The sequence below is a fragment of the Eleutherodactylus coqui genome, chromosome 13 (assembly GCF_035609145.1).
Source record: "Eleutherodactylus coqui strain aEleCoq1 chromosome 13, aEleCoq1.hap1, whole genome shotgun sequence".
NCBI lineage: Eukaryota > Metazoa > Chordata > Amphibia > Anura > Eleutherodactylidae > Eleutherodactylus > Eleutherodactylus coqui.
In genome coordinates, this window is record NC_089849.1 from 70,237,712 (window position 1) to 70,259,895 (window position 22,184).

General features: G+C 44.1%; 1 protein-coding gene across 3 annotated transcripts in view; it reads left to right on the plus strand.

Annotated features, from left to right (window-relative positions):
- The window catches only part of TMEM94 (transmembrane protein 94), a 61,568-nt gene that overhangs the window by 19,753 nt on the left and 19,631 nt on the right, over window positions 1-22,184 (plus strand). For all 3 annotated transcript variants that reach the window (XM_066587518.1, XM_066587519.1, XM_066587520.1), the window contains exons 6-18: window positions 1,151-1,353; window positions 2,440-2,591; window positions 4,250-4,352; window positions 5,614-5,700; window positions 7,154-7,270; window positions 8,854-8,910; window positions 10,912-11,016; window positions 15,307-15,471; window positions 15,563-15,742; window positions 18,574-18,868; window positions 19,787-19,960; window positions 20,080-20,182; window positions 21,539-21,756. In XM_066587518.1, coding sequence (XP_066443615.1) covers window positions 1,151-1,353; window positions 2,440-2,591; window positions 4,250-4,352; window positions 5,614-5,700; window positions 7,154-7,270; window positions 8,854-8,910; window positions 10,912-11,016; window positions 15,307-15,471; window positions 15,563-15,742; window positions 18,574-18,868; window positions 19,787-19,960; window positions 20,080-20,182; window positions 21,539-21,756 — 1,959 coding nt within the window. The remainder of the gene's footprint in view (window positions 1-1,150; window positions 1,354-2,439; window positions 2,592-4,249; window positions 4,353-5,613; window positions 5,701-7,153; window positions 7,271-8,853; window positions 8,911-10,911; window positions 11,017-15,306; window positions 15,472-15,562; window positions 15,743-18,573; window positions 18,869-19,786; window positions 19,961-20,079; window positions 20,183-21,538; window positions 21,757-22,184) is intronic.

Sequence of the window (22,184 nt, forward strand, 5' to 3'; positions counted from 1 at the left end):
TGGGGCCGCTCGTGCCGGAGAGCTGGTCCTCGTAGCTCCGCCCCGTCACGTGTGCCGATTCCAGCCAATCAGGAGGCTGGAATCGGCAATGGACCGCACAGAGCCCACGGTGCACCATGGGAGAAGACCCGCGGTGCATCGTGGGTGAAGATCCCGGCGGCCATCTTGGTAAAGGAAGAAAGAAGTCGCCGCAGCGCGGGGATTCGGGTAAGCAATAAACTATTTTTTTTTTTTTTTAACCCATCCCTTGGGTTTGTCTTGCGCCGAACGGGGGGCCTATTGAATAAAAAAAAACAAACAGTTTCGGCGTGAGACAACCCCTTTAACTGTATCAGAAAGAAAATACACAATGGCAGATTTGCCATTTTCTGGTCATTCCGTCTCCAAGAAAAAAACATTTAATAAAAAGCTATCAAAAAGTCATATAGTCCCCAAAATTATAGCAATACAATCTGCAGACGGCACTGCAAAAAACAAGCCCTTACACAGCTGTATCGAAGCAAAAATAAGGTTACAGGTATCAAAAGAGTGCGACAGAAAGCAATGCTTTTTTCCCTAAAAAAGCATTTTTTAAGTATTACTGTATAAACACCGTAAAAGTTAAAAAACAAAAAAAGAAAGAAAAAAAAACGTTTAATTGTGTTTGTTTTTTTAATCTCACTTTGCCCCACTTAGAAACTTTTTAAAATCTTCCAACATATTATATTAAATGGTCCCACTGAAAAATACAACCCGTCACTCAAAAAAAAAATCCTCATGTAGGTGTCTCACCTGAAAAATCAAAAAGTTGTTTTGTTTTTTTTTTAAAAGGGAAAATCTCATGACTGTAGAATGTGACCCGGACGCAGTTGCATTCTTGACCCTTGGTCATGAAGAGGTTGATGTATTCCCTTGTATATTTCTTTGTATCCTGGTTTAGATAAAAAGCTCTTTTTCTCCATTTTCCAGGACACCAAAATCTTCTAAGGTCCATTTCCCCCCACCCCCATTACCCTATAATAGGTCAATGAGGTTCGCATACTTTACCGGACAGAATAGCCTAACATGCTACACAATTCTGTCCGTGTAAAGACAGGAAGAACCTGACTCCAAATGAAGTAATGCAAAAAGCCTACTCCTGCTTTTCTTTACTCTTACTTCCTTCTTACAGATGTTCTGGAATGTGGACAGGAGCAAATATGGGAGGATACAGTGTATCCTGACCTGTACATACCATCAGCCCCGTCATGGTCTCTCCACTGGGTTTATAGAGATGGACGACTAGTGAACCTTCCTGTTAGTCTGCTGGTGGATGGAGATGTCATTGCTCTGAGGCCAGGTCAAGAATCGTTTGCATCTCTTCGAGGCATGAAGGCAAGTAGGAAAATGTATTCTACATGCAAAGATCAAAATGACTTTGTACCAGTGAGGTTCTAGTTACTATTAAAGGAACCCTAGGCATATAGTATATCCTATATTGTATCCTATTGTAATCAGAATTGAGAAAAATGTGAATAGTTTTCTTGACTTTTGCCAAGAAGTGTCTGATCAATGGGTGTTCAACGGCTATGGCTCCCACCGATCCCAAGCTTTGGAGTTCCATGTCCCCCCTGTATGAATGAAGCAGTGGCTGAGCATCCCTATGGGACTGACAAAGCAAAGCCAAGTACAGCGCTTGCTTTCTCCAGCACTCCCATAGTGATGAATGGAGTGCTGTTAAACGTGCTCAGCTGCTACCCCATTAGTATGGCGGAACATAGGCCCACCGTTCTCACGATGAATGGGGATCCCAGTAGTATGCACTCCATATTAAAAATCACAGTACAGTGAGAAGTACCTGCTGAGTTTCCAACCCTGTTACCAAGTTATGTAAAGTTAAAAAGTAGTATTTAAAGGGGTTGTCCCGCGCCGAAATGGTTTTTTTTTTTTTTCAATAGCCCCCCCCGTTCGGCGCGAGACAAACCCAATGCATGTGTTGAAAAAAAAAAACGGATAGTACTTACCCGAATCCCCGCGCTCCGGTGACTTCTTACTTACCTTGCGAAGATGGCCGCCGGGATCTTCACCCTCGATGGACCACAGGGCTTCTGTGCGGTCCATTGCCGATTCCAGCCTCCTGATTGGCTGGAATCGGCACACGTGACGGGGCGGAGCTACGAGGAGCAGCTCTCCAGCACGAGCAGCCCCATTCAACACGGAGAAGACCGGACTGCGCAAGCGCGTCTAATCGGGCGATTAGACGCTGAAAATTAGACGGCACCATGGAGACGGGGACGCCAGCAACGGAGCAGGTAAGTGAATAACTTCTGTATGGCTCATATTTAATGCACGATGTACATTACAAAGTGCATTAATGTGGCCATACAGAAGTGTATACCCCCACTTTGTTTCGCGGGACAACCCCTTCAAGGGCTTTAAATTCTGTGAACTACAAAAGGGTGTCTCTTTCATTGCTTGCAGGATGATGAACATATAGTCCTGGAACCTGGAGATCTTTTTCCTCCCTTCTCTCCACCGCCATCCCCTCGAACTGAGGGCAAGAGAGTACCACAATTCCCTCAGCAGCATCATCTGTTTCGTGTCTTGAAAACCCCTGTGATGGATAATGTCAGGTGAAGACATGAGATTCCTTGCTTTTTGGTGTCTTTTAACCCTTTCCTGAATGCTTCACATAAACCTATGGCAGCCAGCCGTGTGCTAGTTTGCTGCTGCATATTTACACTCCTGCTTTTCATAGACGTACCCGGCTTCTAGCTTCAAGAAAGTTCCACAGCCTCTAACCTGGTTGCCGACACCGGGACCCGATTGGTTTAGGTCCTGATAACAGCACCTGGATCAGAAGCTGTTAGTTTAACCCATCCTGTGCTGTAGGGGCACCGTGATCAGCAGGTCCCTGCATCACCGGAGCGATCAGCTGTCGCTGTTAGTAACATCGGGACCTGTCCCTGATGTTTGTTACTGAGACAGATGATCCCTCCTATGCTGAAGGGACCCACCAATCACAGGGTGTCCTGCAGCATGGGAAAAGTTTGACCTAACTTCACTGCTTCCTCATTAGGATGGTTGCTAGGGAAACCCTGTGATGTCATTACTGCACAGAGCCCAGGCAGCAGCAACGTAAATTTGTCATTGGCGGTAACGAAAGGGTTAAAGGGGTTGAGCCAAGGTTTAAGTTATTTTCCAGCCACAGATTAGGGGATCAATCCCACCACTATAGAGGGGCATATAGCTCCTATACCCCTGATGACGCCAGAGTTCTGGTGAAACATGTTGGGGGAGCTGGTCTTTTAGCACAGAGCCTCATGTAGTCCATCCTGCTATGCTTATGTCAGACTCAGTTTATCTGTCAGAATTTATCACACATGCTGGCAGTTTATGCAGGGATTTAATCACTTGCTGAATCTTCAGTATATAGCAGTGTACTGCTGCATGGTAGCATGCACCATTTACAGCAAGTGTTACAGTCGAGCCCCTGATACTTATGCATATCAATAAAGGTTACTTTTTAAGGGGACCCAACTATGGGTTTCATGTTATGGCAAAGGCTGGAGTGGGATTGGTTACAGTTTAACCCCAGTGGGTCCTTAAGCCCCCAAACTTTTCATTCACAGATTAGGAGATAGCTTTAAGATTGCTAGGGGTCCAACAGCTGGGTATCTCACAGATCCTGACAACAGTGGTCCCGAAAACCCCCGCTTGAATGAAGAGGTGGTCGCGCATTTGTGCCGCTGCTCATTCATTTAATTGGTAGTGCCAGATGCTTCAATAAAATGAATAGAGCACCGGCGAGCATGTGCTTTATCTGCTTCGTTAAAGCAGGCACATTCAAGATCCCCGTTCTCGGGTTCTGTCGGGGTCCCAGCAGTCAGATCCCAAATGATCATAAAGTTATCCCCCAATTCCGGTCCTCAAGGCATCCCAACAAATCATGTTTTCAGAATATCTTCTAGTAAGAACCCCTGTAGCAATGTCTGAATGACCGACAATAATTACATCACCTGTGCAATACTGAGGAAATCATGAAAACTTCACCCGTTGGGGTGCCTTGATGACCAGAGTTGGGAAACACTGCCCTATCCTGTGGATAAGGTACAATCCATTAAAATACCTTTTATCCACTTTTTTTTTTCTTCCAAATATCTCTGGATCTAGAACAGTTTGGCATTTGGTCTCATCTAGCACTTCATTAGTGAAATGAAAATGTATCTACTAAACTGATCTATAATTGCATTTCACACCCATCTCCTATGACATGGTCTTTCTTTTCCAGGAGCTGGCTGGACCAGGCTCTGTCACGCCGTGTAACTGCTCTAGACAATGAACGATTTACTGTCCAGTCTGTGATACTGATACACGCTGTCCCTGTAATTATGGTGAGTTGATTTGGGACTTCTTAAAGGGGTTGTCCCGCGCCGAAACGTTTTTTTTTTTTTTTTCAATAGCCCCCCCGTTCGGCGTGAGACAAACCCGATGCAGGGATAAAAAAAAAAAAACGGGTAGTACTTACCCGAATCCCCGCACTCCGGTGACTTCTTACTTACCTTGTGAAGATGGCCGCCGGGATCTTCACCCTCGGTGGACCGCAGGTCTTCTGTGCGGTCCATTGCCGATTCCAGCCTCCTGATTGGCTGGAATCGGCACACGTGACGGGGCGGAGCTACGAGAAGCTGCTCTCTGGCACGAGCGGCCCCATTCAAAAGACAGGACTGCGCAAGCGCGTCTAATCGGGCGATTAGACGCTGAAGATTAGACAGCACCATGGAGACGAGGACGCCAGCAACGGAACAGGTAAGTGAATAACTTCTGTATGGCTCATAATTAATGCACAATGTACATTACAAAGTGCATTAATATGGCCATACAGAAGTGTATACCCCCACTTGCTTTCGCGGGACAACCCCTTTAATGCCCTTTTACACGGGACGATTATCGTTAGAAGTAGTTCAAAACCCTGCGCTCCCACAGGGTCTCAGCAATAGTCGTCCCATGTAAATGCATACAAAGACTGAATGACTGGACGAGAGTCGTTCAGTTTCAGCATGTTTGAAAGCTGAACGACTAGTCGTTCACTGTAAACAGCAGTCATTCAGTACTGAATGACTACTGCTTACAGTAAGTGGAGGGGGTGGTCGTGCTGTGAGCGATCCAACAATACTCGCTCCTGTGTAACAGCACAGGAGCGAGCATCACAAGGAAGCACTGTTGGGTATCGTTTACCCGACACTCGTTCCATGTAAAGGGGCCTTTAGAGGCACAGTGTACTTGCCCTGTTAAAAAGAAAAGATGAATAATTTAAATGGGTTGTGCCAAGTTATGAAGTTATCTCTATCCACAGTTTAGTGAATAACCTTATGATCAGTGGGGTCTTGACTGCCGGGCCGACTACAGATCTTGAGCATAGGGGTCCTGAAAGTTGCCACCACTCCACTCTTTTCAATGATAGCGCTGGAGATTGCAGAGAGCTGTACATAGGGAATAACTTTATAACTTGGGGCAATCTCTTTAATGTGTGATGTTTTTAGAATAAACCTTTATGTAGATTTATTTTATGTCTTTGCTGTATATGGTGCAACCATTGGTAGCGTTTGTCAGGGACTTGTGCACATTTTTATTCTACTTTTTCTAAACCAACAGGTTGCCTTTCTTATTACCAATGTCCTGCGTTTAATCTTCCATGCTCCTGGCATTCCCTCTACTTCCTATGCTTTGCTTCAACTTCAGGTATTGGGTCTATGTAGTTTGCGTATGGTTCTATGTTTTTTATGCTGCACATCTACATATGATGTGGTTTTGTTTTAGAAATGTTAATTTGTTTTCTGAGCTTTTCTAATATTAGTGAAGAAGCCTTCCTCTTCAATAATACATAAAGCCACAAGAGGGGTTGTCCATGAAAATAGCACACATACAGAATAAGGCGAAGGGGGCGAGATATCCCCGAAAACTTGTTTGCTGTAACATCGTGTATTTTTGTTAGCCATTAAAAGGTATCATATCTACAAGATTACTTGGTTTCTCGCTCTGAGAACAATCGCACATTGCTCTACTGGCTGACACCGTACCAAACAATTTTTTTTTCGTTTTATCTGATGGCTGGGAGAATGGGGATTCCAAGTGTTCCTGAATTAATGGAGCGGTGGTCACATGTGTGCATTACTGCTTCATTGATTTTTGTGGAACTGTCGGAGATAGCCAAGCACAAGCGCTCATCCATCTCTGGCAGTTCTATAGAAATTAATGGAGCAGTAGTTTGTACATGTGACGATGGTTCCATTTGGGAATCCTTGGCACCACCCCTTCTACTGATCAGTGGGGGTGTACTACACCAAGCAGCTATCCAGTTCATCTGGCACTGTGCACCCCTGAACTTTATGTCAGTGGACTTTAGGGTATGCCCACATAAGGTGGATCTACTGCATCTGCCCAAAATCACAGATTTCAGCCTTTTCATTTCAAAAGGGTGAAATCTGTAACAAAAATTCGCAAAATAAATTGACATGCTGAGTATTTAAAATCTGCGCAATGCTTATTTATTTTTTTAAGCGGGTTTTATCTGTAATTTATGGATGAAATCTGGATAAATCTCCTCCACTTCTCTGCTATTGTAAATGCTGTGGATATTCTGCATGGGTAATCTGCAGTGGATGCACCTTGTGGTGTTGTACCCTTAGGCCACTCTCACATGGGCGTATTGTCATTGCGCCTCGTGTGCGACGCCACATGCCAATGTGTGTGAGGCTCAATGCCAAAAGCCCATTGATTTGTATTGGGACATTCACACAAGCCGCTTTTTTGCTCGTATTACTTACGCGTGCACACCAATATAGTGCATAGGTATAGGCAGCACACAACAAGTACACATGTTTATGCGTACATGCTGCGTGCCCACGTATGAGAGATTCAACTATCTCTCCAAATTTCGACATAAGCTTGCATGTTTGCATTAGACAAGCATGCATGATACACTTCTGGCAGTGCTTATCTCCCAGATTTTAAAAAGGGTTGTCCAATCCTTGTATTCTCTGATTACTGACATTGGGAGACAGTCATGTTGCAACTTTTCACATAATGGGTGTAGCTAGCTGCATCTTGAGTACAAGGTCAAATTTGAATGGATGCTTGTCCATATTGGATATACATGGATCCTAAACAGTCACCCTTTCTTCCTGGCATATAGGTGAATGCTGTGCTGCCAGTTCTTCCTCTTCTTTTCCCCGTTATGTGGATCTTAGTGACTGCGCTATGTGAAGCTCGTGTGCTGGCACAGATGAGCAGAAAGTACCCTTCTTCCCTGGTGAGCAGAAAGTACCCTTCTTTCCTGCTAAAAAAAATTGGCATTCAGTGTTTAGGGGGATTTATTTCTTGATAATGGTCTGTCTCGTGTATTAGGGAAATATATTTTTTATGAAGTTCCCAAATAAATTCTTTTTAAGGAAGAAAATGTTTGCAGTGGTTATCTGAAGCTACAAATGATTAAACAGCATGAGAATAATTAACCAGAGCCAGCATGGGTTTGTAACAAACACGTCATGCCAGACTAATCTAATTTCCTTCTATGACAGAATCACCCACTGGGTTGATCACATAAATGCGGTGGATATAGTTGATCTTGACAAAGTATCTCATACCATACTTATTGAAAAAATGACCAAATATGGGATCAACAAGGCAACTGTTAGGTGGATTCACAACTGGCTGAGTGATCGTACCCAAAGAGTGGTCATAAATGGCTGCACATCCAAGTGGAAGAATGTATCAAGTGGGGACCACAAGGCTCTGTCCTAGGCCCAGTGTTGTTGAACATTTTTATAAATGAACTGGAGGAGGGAATTGATGGGAAACTGATCAAATTTGCAGACGACACAAAGCTAGGAGGGAAAGCTAACATTAGTGAAGAGAGAGCATAACTGTTGGCGATGATTAGCAGAATGGTATTTAACAAGGAGATATGGAAGGTCCTACATCTGGGCAAGAAAAATGAAAAAAGCACATACAGAATGGGAGGAATTGGGCTAAGCAGCAGTACATATAAAAAGACTTGGGTATACTAATAGATCATAGGCTGAACATGAGTCAACAGTGTGATGCAGCAGCAAGCAAGGCAAACACAATTCTGGGATGTATTAAGAGATGCATAGAGTATAGATCCCATGAGGTAATTATCCCCCTCTACTCTTCCTTACTCAGACCTCATCTGGAATACAGTTTCTAGTTCTGGGCACCCCAATTTAAATAAAGACAGACAAACTGGAGCAAGTTTAGAGAAAAGTTACCAAGATGGTGAGCGGTCTGCAAATCATGTCCTATGAGGAACGGTTATAGGATCTGGGAATGTTTAGCTTGCAAAAAAAACAGGGCTGAGAGGCAAAGACTTGAAGCAATGGGATGAAACTGAAAGGGAGGAGAAACAAATTAGATATTACAAAAAACTTTCGGACAGTGAGGGTGATCAATGAGTGGAACAGGTTACCACGGGAGGTGGTGAGTTCTCCTTCAATGGAAGTGTTCAAATAAAGGCTGGACAGACATCTGTCTGGGATGACTTAGTGATCCTGCACTGAGCAGGGGGTTGGACCCGATGACCCTGGAGGTCCCTTCCAACTCTACCATTCTTTAAAGGGGAAGATTCATTCTGTTTCAGAAATCTAGCCGGTTTTATGGCAACGTTTCATTTTGGATTTTCTCCCTGAAGATTCTCTGTCTTAAAATTGATACTCTCTAGCCCTTTCAGGTCATAGTGATGTAGTATTGAGGGAATTTTAAGCTCTGTATGCCCAATTTTTTTCTTTCTTTTATATCGTCACTATGCTCTAATCAACTTCTATTTTCTGCTTTTTTTTTTCTTGCGATTCCTGCTATTTCTCTTTTTTTTTGTAGGTGGCGAAGTTCTCTGAGGATACTCTCAGCAGTTATACAGAGGTTGCATCAACACAGGTCTGCATGAAGTGAAGTAGTTGATTTAGACTCGCTTTTAAAAAGTAACTGCACTTTAAAAGAAAAAAGAAAAACCTTTAAAAAAAAACAACTGCCTTTTTCCATTATTAAATTGTAATCTTCCCGATAGAATAGCATTAACCTATACCCAGGGGTTTTAATTTTAGACCATAAATCTTTCGCATAGGCGAGGCCCAAGATCAACCTGCCAAAGAGTACATTCAATAAAGCAGCAGTGGCCTCTATCAACCACCTTTTCAGTGTCAAAAGAATATTTTGGAATGTTATCTCTATAGGCTTTTTTTAGACCCATTTTATCCCTTAACGACCAACCAATTTTTCAGTTTTTTACATCATGACATTCCTAGAGCCATAACTAATAAATTTTTTTTTTGGGGGGGGGGGGGGGGGGGTTTGGTTTGAAAAATTTATTTTACCATAGTTGTTTCCCCCCCACCCCCCATTTTTTACGTCATCCAGCATGCAGAATAAATAATGGGATAACATAAGTCTGTGTCGCCCTGATTTTGGCGATATCAATGCTATTTGGCCAACCTAGTGATATCCATATGGGGTAGTAGGGCAAGGTGAACCTAGTTCTAGTATCTCGCTTTTCAGGGGGTTTATTTTAAAGCCCAAGAAAGCCCCGTATTCGTTTATCCTTTTTAACCCTTTGAAATCCAATTTTGGATTCAGGGTTTCCTAGGGGGCTTTCTCTTTCTACCATCATACAATGCTGCCATCTGCTGGCTAGAGCCAGTACTGCGGTATGGGACATACTGGAGAAGTCCCCAACAACAAAGCGGCCAGTACTCTACAGTAAGCATACCCTGTCGGATGTCTTCCGACATTGAAACTGTACAGCCTTCAATCAGAATGTCTTTAGACATCAGACAGTGGATTGGAAAGGGTTAATAGTGGTTTCAAATGCATTTCCAGGCGTTCTAGAAATAGTAGAATGTTGTCTGCAAACAAAATAAGCTTCAGTTAATGGGAAACTATATTTATACCTTTATACACATGTGAATCGGTCAGTCTTTTGTCTAGCGGTGCTAGTGCCAGGTCGAATAGTAGGGGTGATAGCGGGCAACCCTGTCTTGTGCCCTTGTGGAGCTTAAACGGGGTTGACAAAATGCCTGGCGTGTGTATTCTGGCTCTATGTATGTTGAGTTACAAGAAAACTGGAGCATGGTCCAACCAGACCATGGACCCTATAGAAGAGCTAGGTTGCCAAGTGAGTAAACTATGGTTGACGAGGCAAAAATGAATCCGACTATAGCATTGGGGTTATTTACTAGAGATGAGCGAGTATACTCGCTAAGGCACATTACTCGAGCGAGTAGTGCCTTAGCCGAGTATCTCCCTGCTCGTCTCTAAAGATTCGGGGGCCGGAGCGGGTGACAGGTGAGTTGCGGGGGGGAGAGAGGGAGAGCGAGATCTCCCCTCCGTTCCTCCCCGCTCTCCCCCGCCGCTCCCCGCCCCCCGCCGGCCCCCGAATCTTTAGAGACGAGCGGGGAGATACTCGGCTAAGGTACTACTCGCTCGAGTAATGTGCTTTAGCGAGTATACTCGCTCATCTCTATTATTTACCAGTACTGTCTAAAGTAGATTCATCATATGAATGGCAAATCTGTCAAATTTTAAGACTGTCTAGTCTAAGTTTAAACCACCTATTAATTGGCCAGTTTGCACCAAATAGATTTTTTGGGTGCAATTTAGGCCATGCCCATTTTTTGGGGACAAAACTGAAAAGCTCTCCGAAAGTGTCTAAAAGCACTTGTGGCCCGAAGCATGTAAGACAGCTTTCTGGGGGGATTTGCACAAGAAAACTTGTATTTTCACTAGTACAGGCGAAAAGCATGTGTAAAATATCCTCCAGGCGTCAACCAATCACAGTTCATGTAGGGCGTGCAGTTACTCTTCAATCACAAAACTTCATTACGTTTTTCTAGTTTCTGGACTGTATTGTTAGTAATGATGTTTCCGCAATCTTTTTAATAGGAAATGCTGCGTTCTGTGTGTTTTCACTTCCTGCGTGTTGTCAGGGGAAACTGTGAGACCCTGGCTTATACTTGTAGTTTGTTGCATGGTCTGGGATCGGTCACGGTGAGTACGTTTTCCAGGTTACCTTTTTTTGAAGTTTCTTTATAGAAGAAGGAATGGATGAGGGCAGCACACATCAGTCCATCCCAATGGATCAGTCCACAGCCATTCAATAGAATATTCGCAGAAGGTACATGAACGTCAGCATGCCCATAAACTCGTCTCTTATTAAGCCTTGTGTCTTACATCCAGCGACATTTCAGCTTCCACTGAAGCAATTCTCAAACTTGGATTAATAAAAACCAAGTTTATTGGCAAGCGACGTCCTTCTACCTTTTTTTTGGGTGTTCATTGTTTTGGTCATGGTCTTCTATGTGGTGGTTCTTATTTAATGTTTGTTGGGATATAGCATTGTCAGGCTCTAAGTACAAGTGATACCCTAATCACGTTCCTTAGAACAGGGGTCCCCAACTCCAGTCCTCAGGGACCACCAACAGGTCATGTTTTCAGGATATCCTATAGTAAGAACCCCTGTGGCAATGTCTAATGCACTGACAATAATTCCATCACCTGTGTAACACTGAGGAAATCCTGAAAACATGACCTGTTGGGGTCCCTGAGGACTGGAATTGGGGAACACTGCCTTAGAGAGCATGGGCAACCATACTGGATAGCTAGCTTCCTCGAGCTTACAACAGAGGAGCATGGTGATGGCTACCAGCTCAAGGATTTTTGATTTTGCCCTCTATTCTCCAAATCTTTGTCTTTCTAGTCAAATCGGACCACTAAAGGAAAAAAAGGATATTCTAGTGAAGCCATAATAGGGATTTCTTGTTAAAGGAAAAAAATACCTGTGTGTAGCGGCGAGCTTCTTGGTCCTTTTTTTTTTTTTTAATTGCATCGATTAACTCTAAACCTAAACTCTTACATTGGCAGTAGAATTGAAAGCGCATCTAAAGGTGCATTTAGACACAAAGATGATCGCTCAAAAAATGGCTTTTGAGCGATCATTTTGCATAAAGCTACTACTTGGTATTAGTACCAATTATTAGCATGTGAGCTGCCAGGAGCTGTATTCAGGGAACAGACCACCTGCTGTTCTCTGAATAAATTCCCTTTGTTCTGCCACGGGGCTGACAGCTGAGAGAATGTAATCAGCTGTTATCGGCGCTCCCCGGCAGAACACAGCGTGTGGTCCGTCTTATCAAAAAGATCTTGCCAAAAAGATAAAAGGAACTACATTAGAGGCACGAGACATTAGTAGATTGTAGCTCAGGCCTCATTCAGACAAGCGCTTTTTTCGCATTGAACGGGCTTCTTGAAGTAGCCCGTTCACACGATCCAAGGTGCTGCTGCGTGCTTTCAAGGCTCTCATAGGTCCTATCTTTACGCACACCACGGAGCCAACAAGCGAGTTTGCACTCGCTTGTCCTATCTTTGTTAGATGCACTAATTCAGCGCGTCTAACATTCTTTCGTGTGAACGCTTCTGTAGCGTGTTCTGTATGCCGCTAACAGCGCAAAAAAAAAGTGCTCGTCTGAACGCTGATGCACCAAACGTACGTTCTTTATGATGGTGTGGCAGAATGGATACTGCTCTTGGTTTTCTCACTTGCGTAACACTTCTATTACTTCCCTCTTTTCTTTTCCCATCTTTTTAGCCCTCTGCACCTTTCTTCTATTTGTTCGTTCTTCCACTTCTCATGGCTTGGCCAGCGCCCACTTTGCTGTCTATCATTTTTCCATGATAACTTGTCAATCTTATGTGGGTTATGATATTCATGCGGCTCACAGTGAATATAATTCACATAAGAATGTCTCCAAAACCCGCAGCACAGGTCATACAGACAGTTGGATTCTTAATGCAGGTTTTAAGAACATCAATGCTTAACCCCTTAGTGATGGAGCTTTTTTGCTTTTTTCCATTTTTATTTTTTCCTACTCCCTTTTAAAAAATCGTAGCTCCCTAATTTATCTATCGACGTCGCTGTATGAGGGCTTGTTTTTTGCGGGATGAGTTGTATTTTTCAATGGCACTATTTATTGTACCATATAATTTACTGAAAAACTTTTAAAAAATTCTTAGCGGAGAGAAATGGAAAAAAACGACATTCCACCATCTTTCGGTGCGTCCTGTTTCTACAGCACACAAATTGCAACAAAAACGACCTGATATTTTTATTCTATGGGTCAGTACGATTACTAGGATACCAAACTTGTATAGATTTTTTTTTGCTGTAGTACTTTTATTTTTTTTTTTAAAGATATTTAAGTTTTTTCAATTATTTTCTGCGGTCATTTTGTGCGCGCAATACCTGTTTTATTTTTTCGCCGACGTAGTTGAGCAAGGGCTCATTTTTTGCGGGATGTCCTGAAGTTTCCGATAGTATCAATTTGGAATACATACGACTTTTTGATCACTTTTTATTGCGTTTTTTCTGGGAGACAGGGTAACTAAAAAAGTGTATTTCTGGCGTTCTTTATTTTTTTTTTCAGACGACGTGCACCGTGCAGGAAAAATAATGCACTACTTTGATAGATCGGACATTTACGGATGCGGCGATACCAAATACATATTTTTATTTTATGATTTTGATTTTTTAATAATGGATATGGCAAAAGGGGGGTGATTTAAACTTTTATAACTTTTTTTTTTTTTTAACAATTAAAAAAACTTTATTGATTATTTTTTTTTACTTTACTTTGAAGTCCCCCTGGGGGACTTTAACATACGATGCTTTGATCGCTCCTGCAGTATGACGTAATGCTATAGCATTACATCATACTGCTTTTTTACAGGCAGTCTTTCAAGCCACCCTGTGTGGATGGCTTGATAGGCAGTCTGCTAAGGCAGCCCTGGGGCCATTCATTAAGCCCCCGGCTGCCATGACACCTGCACGGATCCCCCGATCTCACCGCGGGGGGGCCGTGCGGGACGGGGGATTTAAATGCCGCTGTCAGAATTGACAGCGGCATTTAAAGGGTTAATAGCCGCGATCGGCCGAACGGCCGAGCGCAGCTATTGCCCACGGGTGTCAGCTGTAATAAACAGCTGATGTCCGCGCTGTATGGAGGGAGAGAGCGCCGCTACCTCCCTCCATACACGTCCTGCAACAGCAGGGCGTAGTTTCCCGATGGGGCGGTCATTAAGGGGTTGAAGGTGGATCATTTGCTAAAAAGTACCACCAGGACCATTGGTTCCATCTCCATTAGAGATGAGGGAGTATACTCGCTAAGGCACATTACTCGAGCGAGTAGTGCCTTAACCGAGTATCTCCCCGCTCGTCTCTAAATATTTGGGGGGCGGGGAGCGGCGGGGGAGAGCGGGAAGGAACGGAGGGGAGATCTCTCTCTCCCTCTCTCCCCCCTGCTCCCCGCCGCAACTCACCTGTCACCCGCGCCAGCCCCCGAATCTTTAGGGACGAGCGGGGAGATACTCGGCTAAGGCACTACTCGCTCGAGTAATGTGCCTTAGCGAGTATACTCGCTCATCTCTAGTCTCCATGCCTTTTTGTTTTTGTTTTTTTTGTTACCCGGGATGAAAAGCGTGGACACGGGCTTTAGTTCACATATTGTTTTTATTTAAAGGGGTTGTCTCGTGAAAGCAAGTGGGGTTAAGCACTTCTGTATGGCCATATTAATGCACTTTGTAATATACATCGTGCATTAAATATGAGCCATACAGAAGTTATTCACTTACCTGCTCCGTTGCTGGCGTCCCCGTTGCCATGGCTCCGTCTAACTTCGGTGTCTTCTTGCTTTTTTAGACGCGCTTGCGCAGATCTATCTTCTCCATTCGGCTCGGCATCACCGGCATTTTGGCTCCGCCCCCTTGTACGCATCATCGCGAAGCTCCACCCCCGTCACATGCGCCGATTCCAGAGGCTGGAATCGGCACATGTGACGGGGGCGGAGCTTTGCGATGATGCGTACAAGGGGGCGGAGCCAAAATGCCGGTGATGCCGAGCCGAATGGAGAAGATAGATCTGCGCAAGCGCGTCTAAAAAAGCAAGAAGACACCGAAGTTAGACGGAGCCATGGCAACGGGGACGCCAGCAACGGAGCAGGTAAGTGAATAACTTCTGTATGGCTCATATTTAATGCACGATGTATATTACAAAGTGCATTAATATGGCCATACAGAAGTGCTTAACCCCACTTGCTTTCGCGAGACAACCCCTTTAAGTATGTACACTGTTTGCATTTGAAAGCTTTTAGAAGAATAGAAGTGTTTGCATTTCTCTTCTCCTTTTACTTGTAACTTGTTCTGTATTTTAAGTAATGTTGTTTGGCATAGGGTTATAAATACCAAGGTTTCCAGCTGACTATGTTGTGCTTGTTTATCTTTTTTAAGGTTATTTGCTGCGTGGATAAGCAAGGAGTCCTTTCCTGGCCCAATCCCAGCCCAGAGACCGTTCTGTTTTTTAGCGGAAGAGTGGATCAGACCACTGAGAGGCATGATGATATGACTGATCAGTTATCCCTACGGTCCTACTGCCAGACCGATCTGGAGGATGAGGTGATGCTTATATCTGTTTTTCATTCGTGTATCGCTGTCCTTCCCATGCTCGTCCTTTCTGAAATGGCTTTCCTATGTTTATTCTTCACAGCCTCAAGAGATGGTAGCGCTGTTAGCAGAGACCAATAACCTGCAGCTAGTGAATGAGCAGGATAGTATCGAGCGCCAAAGTGATCTCACTAGACCTTCGGATCCACAGAGAAAGCCTCATAGTCGGAACAAACATGCGTCGGGGTCTAATGTCAGCTTCAGCCAAGACACAGGTGGTCAGGTATAGATAGGTTTTGTGTGTATAAGTATGATGAGCTATCATCTTGAAATCACTCTTTCTAATATGCAGCTTGAATGTTGGGCTTTGCCCTTTTTTTGATTTCCTATCTGCTACAGTTAACCCGTTAACACAATCCCGTTCCATGCAATGCAGGCGCCAATTGTTTTTCACAGCTGATGCCTACTGGCAACAGCCATGGTCAGCGTTAATGCTGGTTGTTGCTGTTAACTCTGTAAATGCTGCTGTTGGTTCTTTAAATTTTAGTATCCTGGTAATCGTACTGACTAGAGATGAGCGAGCACCCAAATGCTCGGGTCTGCGTTATCCGAGTCAAGCTTTACGTAAAATTCGAGAGCTCTACTCGAGTAACGAACCCCATTGACTACAATGGGAGACTCGAGCTTTTTTGTATGTGGGACGCCGGGTGCTGAGCTTTTTTTTCTTTCCTTGATTCGTGTCTCCCTCTTCCTGCCCAAAAAAATTTGACATTGATGTGTGCGCTGCGTCGTGGCAGGGAGGGGCCAAAACGGGCATGTCAGAGCGGGGAGGAGCCAAAAACTGGGGTGGGATCGAACACTGCTTGATGCTCGTTCGAGTAACGAGTACCATCGAGTATGCTAATACTCGAACGAGCATCAAGCTCGGCAGAGTACGTTCGCTCAACTCTAGTACTGACCCATAGAATAAAGTTATTATGTCATTTTTGCTGCAGTGTCTATACCATAAACAAAAGTCACCTCTCCTTCAGGGTGGCAGAATTTTTAATTTTTTATTTTCCATTTCACTTCACTTCCAAACTTTTGAAAGTTTTTCTCCAGTACATTCCATGGTAAATTAATAATAATAATAATAATCTTTATTTGTATAGCACCAACTTATTCCACAGCGCTTTCAGGCATGGATAAATGCAAAATAATACAATTACAATGTGAGGTACATTGGGTTAGACACAAATGGGTTGGGGGTGGTATAGGAGGGCAGGGGGTGGGGAACACAGGTAGTAGGAAATTTAATGTGCAGATCAGATTTGGTATGCCTCCCTGAAGAGGTGCGTTTTTAAGGCACGTCTGAAATTTCGTGCATCGGGAATTGTCCGGATGCCTTGGGGTAGAGCATTCCAGAGGATGGGTGCTGCTCTGGTGAAGTCCTGTAGGCGAGCTTGTGAGGTTCGTATTACAGGGGTGTTTAGTCTGAGGGTGTTAGCCGATCGGAGTGAGCAGGTTGGGTGGTGTACTGACAGGAGGGAGGCGATGTATGGTGGCACAGCGCCATGCAGAGCTTTGTGAGTGAGGTAGAGCAATTTAAATTTAGTTCTGCAGTGGATGGGCAGCCAATGCAGCGACTGGCATAATGCAGAGGCGTCTGAATAACGACTGGATAGAAAAATGAGCCTACCTACCGCATTTAGTATGGATTGGAGTGGAGCGAGTCTAGTGCGGGGGAGGCCGATGAGTAGTCAGTTGCAGTAGTCAAACCGGGAGTGGATGAGCGCAACCACGAGTGTCTTTAGCGTGTCCGTGGTTAGGAACGGGCGTATTTTAGCAATATTTCTGAGGTGCATGTGGCATGTTTGGGCCAGAAATTGGATATGGGGGGCAGAGGAGAGGTCAGAGTCCAGTGTGACCCCAAGGCATCGGGCATGCCGTCTGGGGGTTATGATGGTGCCAGACAATTAAATAGAATCATTGAAAAATACAATTCATCCTGCAAAAAACAAGCCCTCGGACCGCTACGTTAAGTAAATAAGAGTTAGGACTTTTTGAAAGTAGAGAGGATAAAAATGAAAATAAAAAAAAAAATAAGGGTTGCATCATATTTCTTTCTTTTTTTTTTTTTTTTGATAAATCTTAATTATCATGTTACAAAAACACAATACAGCTACATGTGTTCTGCACCCTCAGGCCACTCTTACACAGGCGCTTTTTGAACGCTGTGGTATTCGCGGTACAACACTACAGTTGATTTTAATGAGGCTTCGCAGACTAAAAACGTCGCGATTTTTTTTTCGGCGCTGTATGCTCTATTTTTCTGCGTTTTATTGCTTTTTAACACCCCTCATCACCCATCACAATGATTGGGTGCGCTAAACGCTATCAAATGTGTTCAACGGCCGAAATTGTGGTGAAATGCCGCGGTTTTGCAGGCAGCTTTTGGTGAACGCATGAGCAGCCTTAGTTTCTTTGTTAGCATGGCACCCACATAGCAAACAAAATCTTTCCACTACTGTAGCAGTTGAAGAAAATAGAAAAGATGCACGTTGTTAAAAATCTTTACCACAAAGTACAGAAACCGTCTGAGGTTCATATGGAACCCAAAACTGAAAAGTCAATTTTAGGTATTTATGTAAAGTGGCCTTTGACCTTCCACATGCCTCAAATTTTATAAAGTTTGTTTGTAGAAAGAGAATGTGACTGAGCGCTTCTCGCGGTTCTCTTCTGCCGAGTCCGGCTGTTATTTTATACCCTGCTGCCCTTTTATTAAGTTTGGTTGAAATGAAATTATCTACAAGGTGCAAAAACCAGTAGTTGGGTGCTTTCTCGCATAATGGACTTCGTGCAGATTTTCCGCAGTAGAGAACTCCACACCATTTTGATGTGGATCCAGAGCAAGTGTTATCCCTTCAATTGAAGTTGTGAAATCTGCTGTGGATCTGTGTCAAAATCCGCACCAAATGCTGCAGATTTTCTATTTTGGAATGTTCGCACCAAATCTGCGGTGTGTTGTAGGAATACCTCTTTTAATGCTGTCAAACCGCTTTCTCTTCTCTTTGCTATCTTCAAAACACTTTTTTTTTAAATGATTTGTAATTTTTTAAATTTTTTTTTTTACAGCTAAGCAGCGAGGTGGACGATTATGTTTGTGACTGCCACTTAGAAATGCTCCGACTGTCACAAGATCAGCAAAACCCTCAAAGCATCCAATTTGATGAGTCTAACTGGCAGGTCCATCTGAGCTCCTTAAAGCCTCTGGGGCTTAATGTGTTACTGAACCTCTGTAATCCAGGAGTGACCACAACACTTTCCCGCTTCTCTGATCATCTCCGCCATATTGCTCTTCAAGAGACCCACAGCACTGTGCTTCCTGGACACATTCCTTGGGGGCTTTGTGACTTTTCAAGACTCATAGGTTTGGTCAATGATATTTTTGCTTACTACTTCTGTGTCTTGTTCCTTAGGTTGGCTTTACTACAGGATGTCTATCAGCTGAAAAATCCCCTTAAGCAATTTTCAGTGATCGTTGTCCTGTGTAAACACAGGACCCGACAGGGTACGGAGTGAGAAATTGCTCATTGGTTGCTAGTCTCTTTATTTCAGCTCAACGAACACGAAACGACTAATGAGCAAATCTCTCAGTGTAATCAGGCAGTCATTCATTTTTGAACTACTGCCTGTTCACAGTAAATGGAGGCAGGTGGCCAGAAGCGATCTTCGGCGTGCTCCACCGCCATTTATTTAACAGCTGGCGCTTCTGAGTGAAAGTACAGGAGTGGCAAGTCTTGGGATGACTGCTTATGTGCCTGACAGTCATCCGATGTAAAGTAACCCTAAGGGTATTTTCACATGATATATTTTGGTTTGTATTCCGCACCAAAACAGACTTACAACACGCGTACCTGCCTGCTCGTCTCTAAAGATTCGGGTGCTCTCTCTCTCTCCCCCCTCCCCCCCCCCCCCCCCCCCCGCTCCTACCTGCTCACTCCCGCAACTCGCCGCTCTCCCCCGCCGTCACCCGAATCTGTAGAGACGAGCGGCAGGTACTCGCATAAGGCACTACTCACTCAAGTAGTTTGCCTTAGCGAGTATGCTCGCTTATCTCTATTTGCAATCAATGGGACCCCCAAATACACGTCCTAATATACGACACCAGGTTTGGACGCATATTTTGATGTGTATTTTTGACACAGATTTTTTTTTTTCTACCATGTTAAATACTCCATTTTGAGCATACCCTAACTCTGGGACTCGGTTTTCATGAACTCCTTGTCCTTTTTAGTTTTTTGAGATATTTAAGCACTTCCATTATTAACTCCCTCTCTCTGTTTAGGTTTCACCCCCGGGGCCAAGGACTTGTTCAAACTTCAGAATCATATTGCTCTCTATCACCTTCCAAGTGAGGAGCCTGTGAAGGAGACTTTGCTTTCCAAGCTACCAACTGGTGCCAAACGCAAACCGCCCCTTAGTCACATGATCAGCCTTTTTGTCAGGGATGTTACTACTAGTATGTGCCTTCTCACTTTTTTTTAACATGCCTATTGTGTCATATAAAGTTGTCTGCCTGTTTTGTATCTCACAATGTACTCGTATATCACCTAAATGTCTTCTTCCTGTAACTCTCAGACACAGAGCAGATGCTGTCCCATGGAACAGCTGACATTATCCTTGAAGCCTGTACAGATTTTTGGGACGGAGCTGATATTTTTCCCCTCTCTGGGTCTGACAGGTACGGTATATAACACTGCTCTCTTCCTAGTAGCCTTGGGCAATACATATAATATAATATAGAATAATGCCCCAAGTTATTTTCCCTGCGTGTGCTAAAAGAGGACCTGTGAGCTCCCCCGTGCATGGTGCCATACCTCTGCTAGGGCCCTTTAAACACGGGATGAACTGTCAGGTTCAGATGTCCAGTAGGTCATCCCAGGGATGCTTCTTCCTGTGCTTTTACACAGGAACGAGAATTGTTCTTGCGGGCTGCCTCCATTCACAGTAAACAGGCAGTCAGTCACTTATGAGGGACTGACTACCTGTTTACATGGTTGATCTGTCATGCAGTTTTCTGTATGCAGAGATTGAACAACGAACTTCAATGGAGGCCGTCACTGTGGAATCCAAAGCAAAATAGAGCATGCTGCAATTTTTATTTTTATTTCCTCCGCTCCCAGAATATGCAATTCGTATCCGTGAGTGTGAGCAAAAAAGCGAATTAACCCGCTTTTCAGTGCCAAGTTATGCCGCAGGCAACAATCGCGGATTTCGCAATTAGAATCCGCCCGTGTGATTATACCGTTTAACAATCTTCCTATTAGACATGATACAGGCATGTTATTAAGTACATGATCATAGCAGCCCTGGGGCCTTCAGAATTCTACAGGCTGCCAAGACGCCTGAATAATACCCCTACGAGCTTATCACAGTGGGGCCGTTCGGGGCATTTAAATGCTGCTGTCAGGACGGAAAGCAGCATTTAAAGGGTTATCTATAGAGATGAGCGAGCGTACTCGTTAAGGCAAATTACTTGAGCGAGTATCGCCATTTTCAAGTACATGCCTTCTCATTCGAAAGGATTCGGGGGCCGGCGGGGGTGAGCGGTGAGTTGCGGGAGTGAGCAGGGGGGGAGGAAGAGAGAGTGATCTGTTCCCCCCCCCCCCCCCCCCCCTCCAGCATCCGAATCTTTTCGGGCAAGCAGGCTTGTAGTCGAAAATGGCAATACTCGCTCGAGTAATTTGCCTTAATGAGTTCCCTCGCTCATCTCTAGTTATCAACCATGATCAGAGTTATCTTTGCCGTTGCAGATGGCTGTTGGCTGTTAAAGGCATTCGATACCCATGGTGTATGGAACAGGTTCAGCTCTTGAGCCTGCTCCATACCCAGCATATGCTGTGGACAGCTATAGACGTGTTACCTGTGTGGTGTATATGCAGTTAGGACATATATAGCCATAGGTATCACAGGAAGGAGTTAAGGTGTTCTATGGTCACAAATAAGATCTCTCTATACCGCATGGAGATTCCTTACCATAATTTATTTTCTGCACCCCTTCCCTCTCAGTTTTCTCTTCTCTTCTACTAACTTTAAGGAAGAAGGTCCTGGATTTCTACCAGAGAGCCTGCTTGTCTGGCTACTGCTCTGCGTTTTCCTATAAACCAATGCACTACTCATTGTCGCCTCAGCTTTACGGCAAGTGCATAGAAATGCAGCATGGCCTTGGTCACGGCGCAATTTCAGCCCCATGTGATGTTGGTGGGAATACTCCTATGAAGCACACAGGCCGACACGATAGCTGGAGTTCTGATGGTAAGTGTCCATTTATGACCCCTTAACAGGTTTCTGCGCATTTCTTTAAAATTTGCCTAAAAATCTCCTTATTTCTTGTTAAAATATTTTTGTTGTACACTGATTGGCCACTTTATTAGATACACTATCTAGTACAGCCTCAGAACCACAGCAGTTGGTTGTGGCATCCATCCACAAGTATCGGAGGACTCTGGTTGTGCCATAAAAGCATTTCCTGCAAGAATACTTGACCTCCACCAGCCTGAACTATTGACATCTGTCAGGAAGAGTTCATCAATTCATTCTGATGATTCTGAGGTTTCCGAATGCAACTGAAATCTGGATCCATCTGATCAATGTTTTTCCACTGCTCAACAATCCAATTTTTGTCTTTTTTTTCTCATTGGAGTCTAGTCTTTCTGTTTCTCTTAGATTTGAGCTGATCGTCT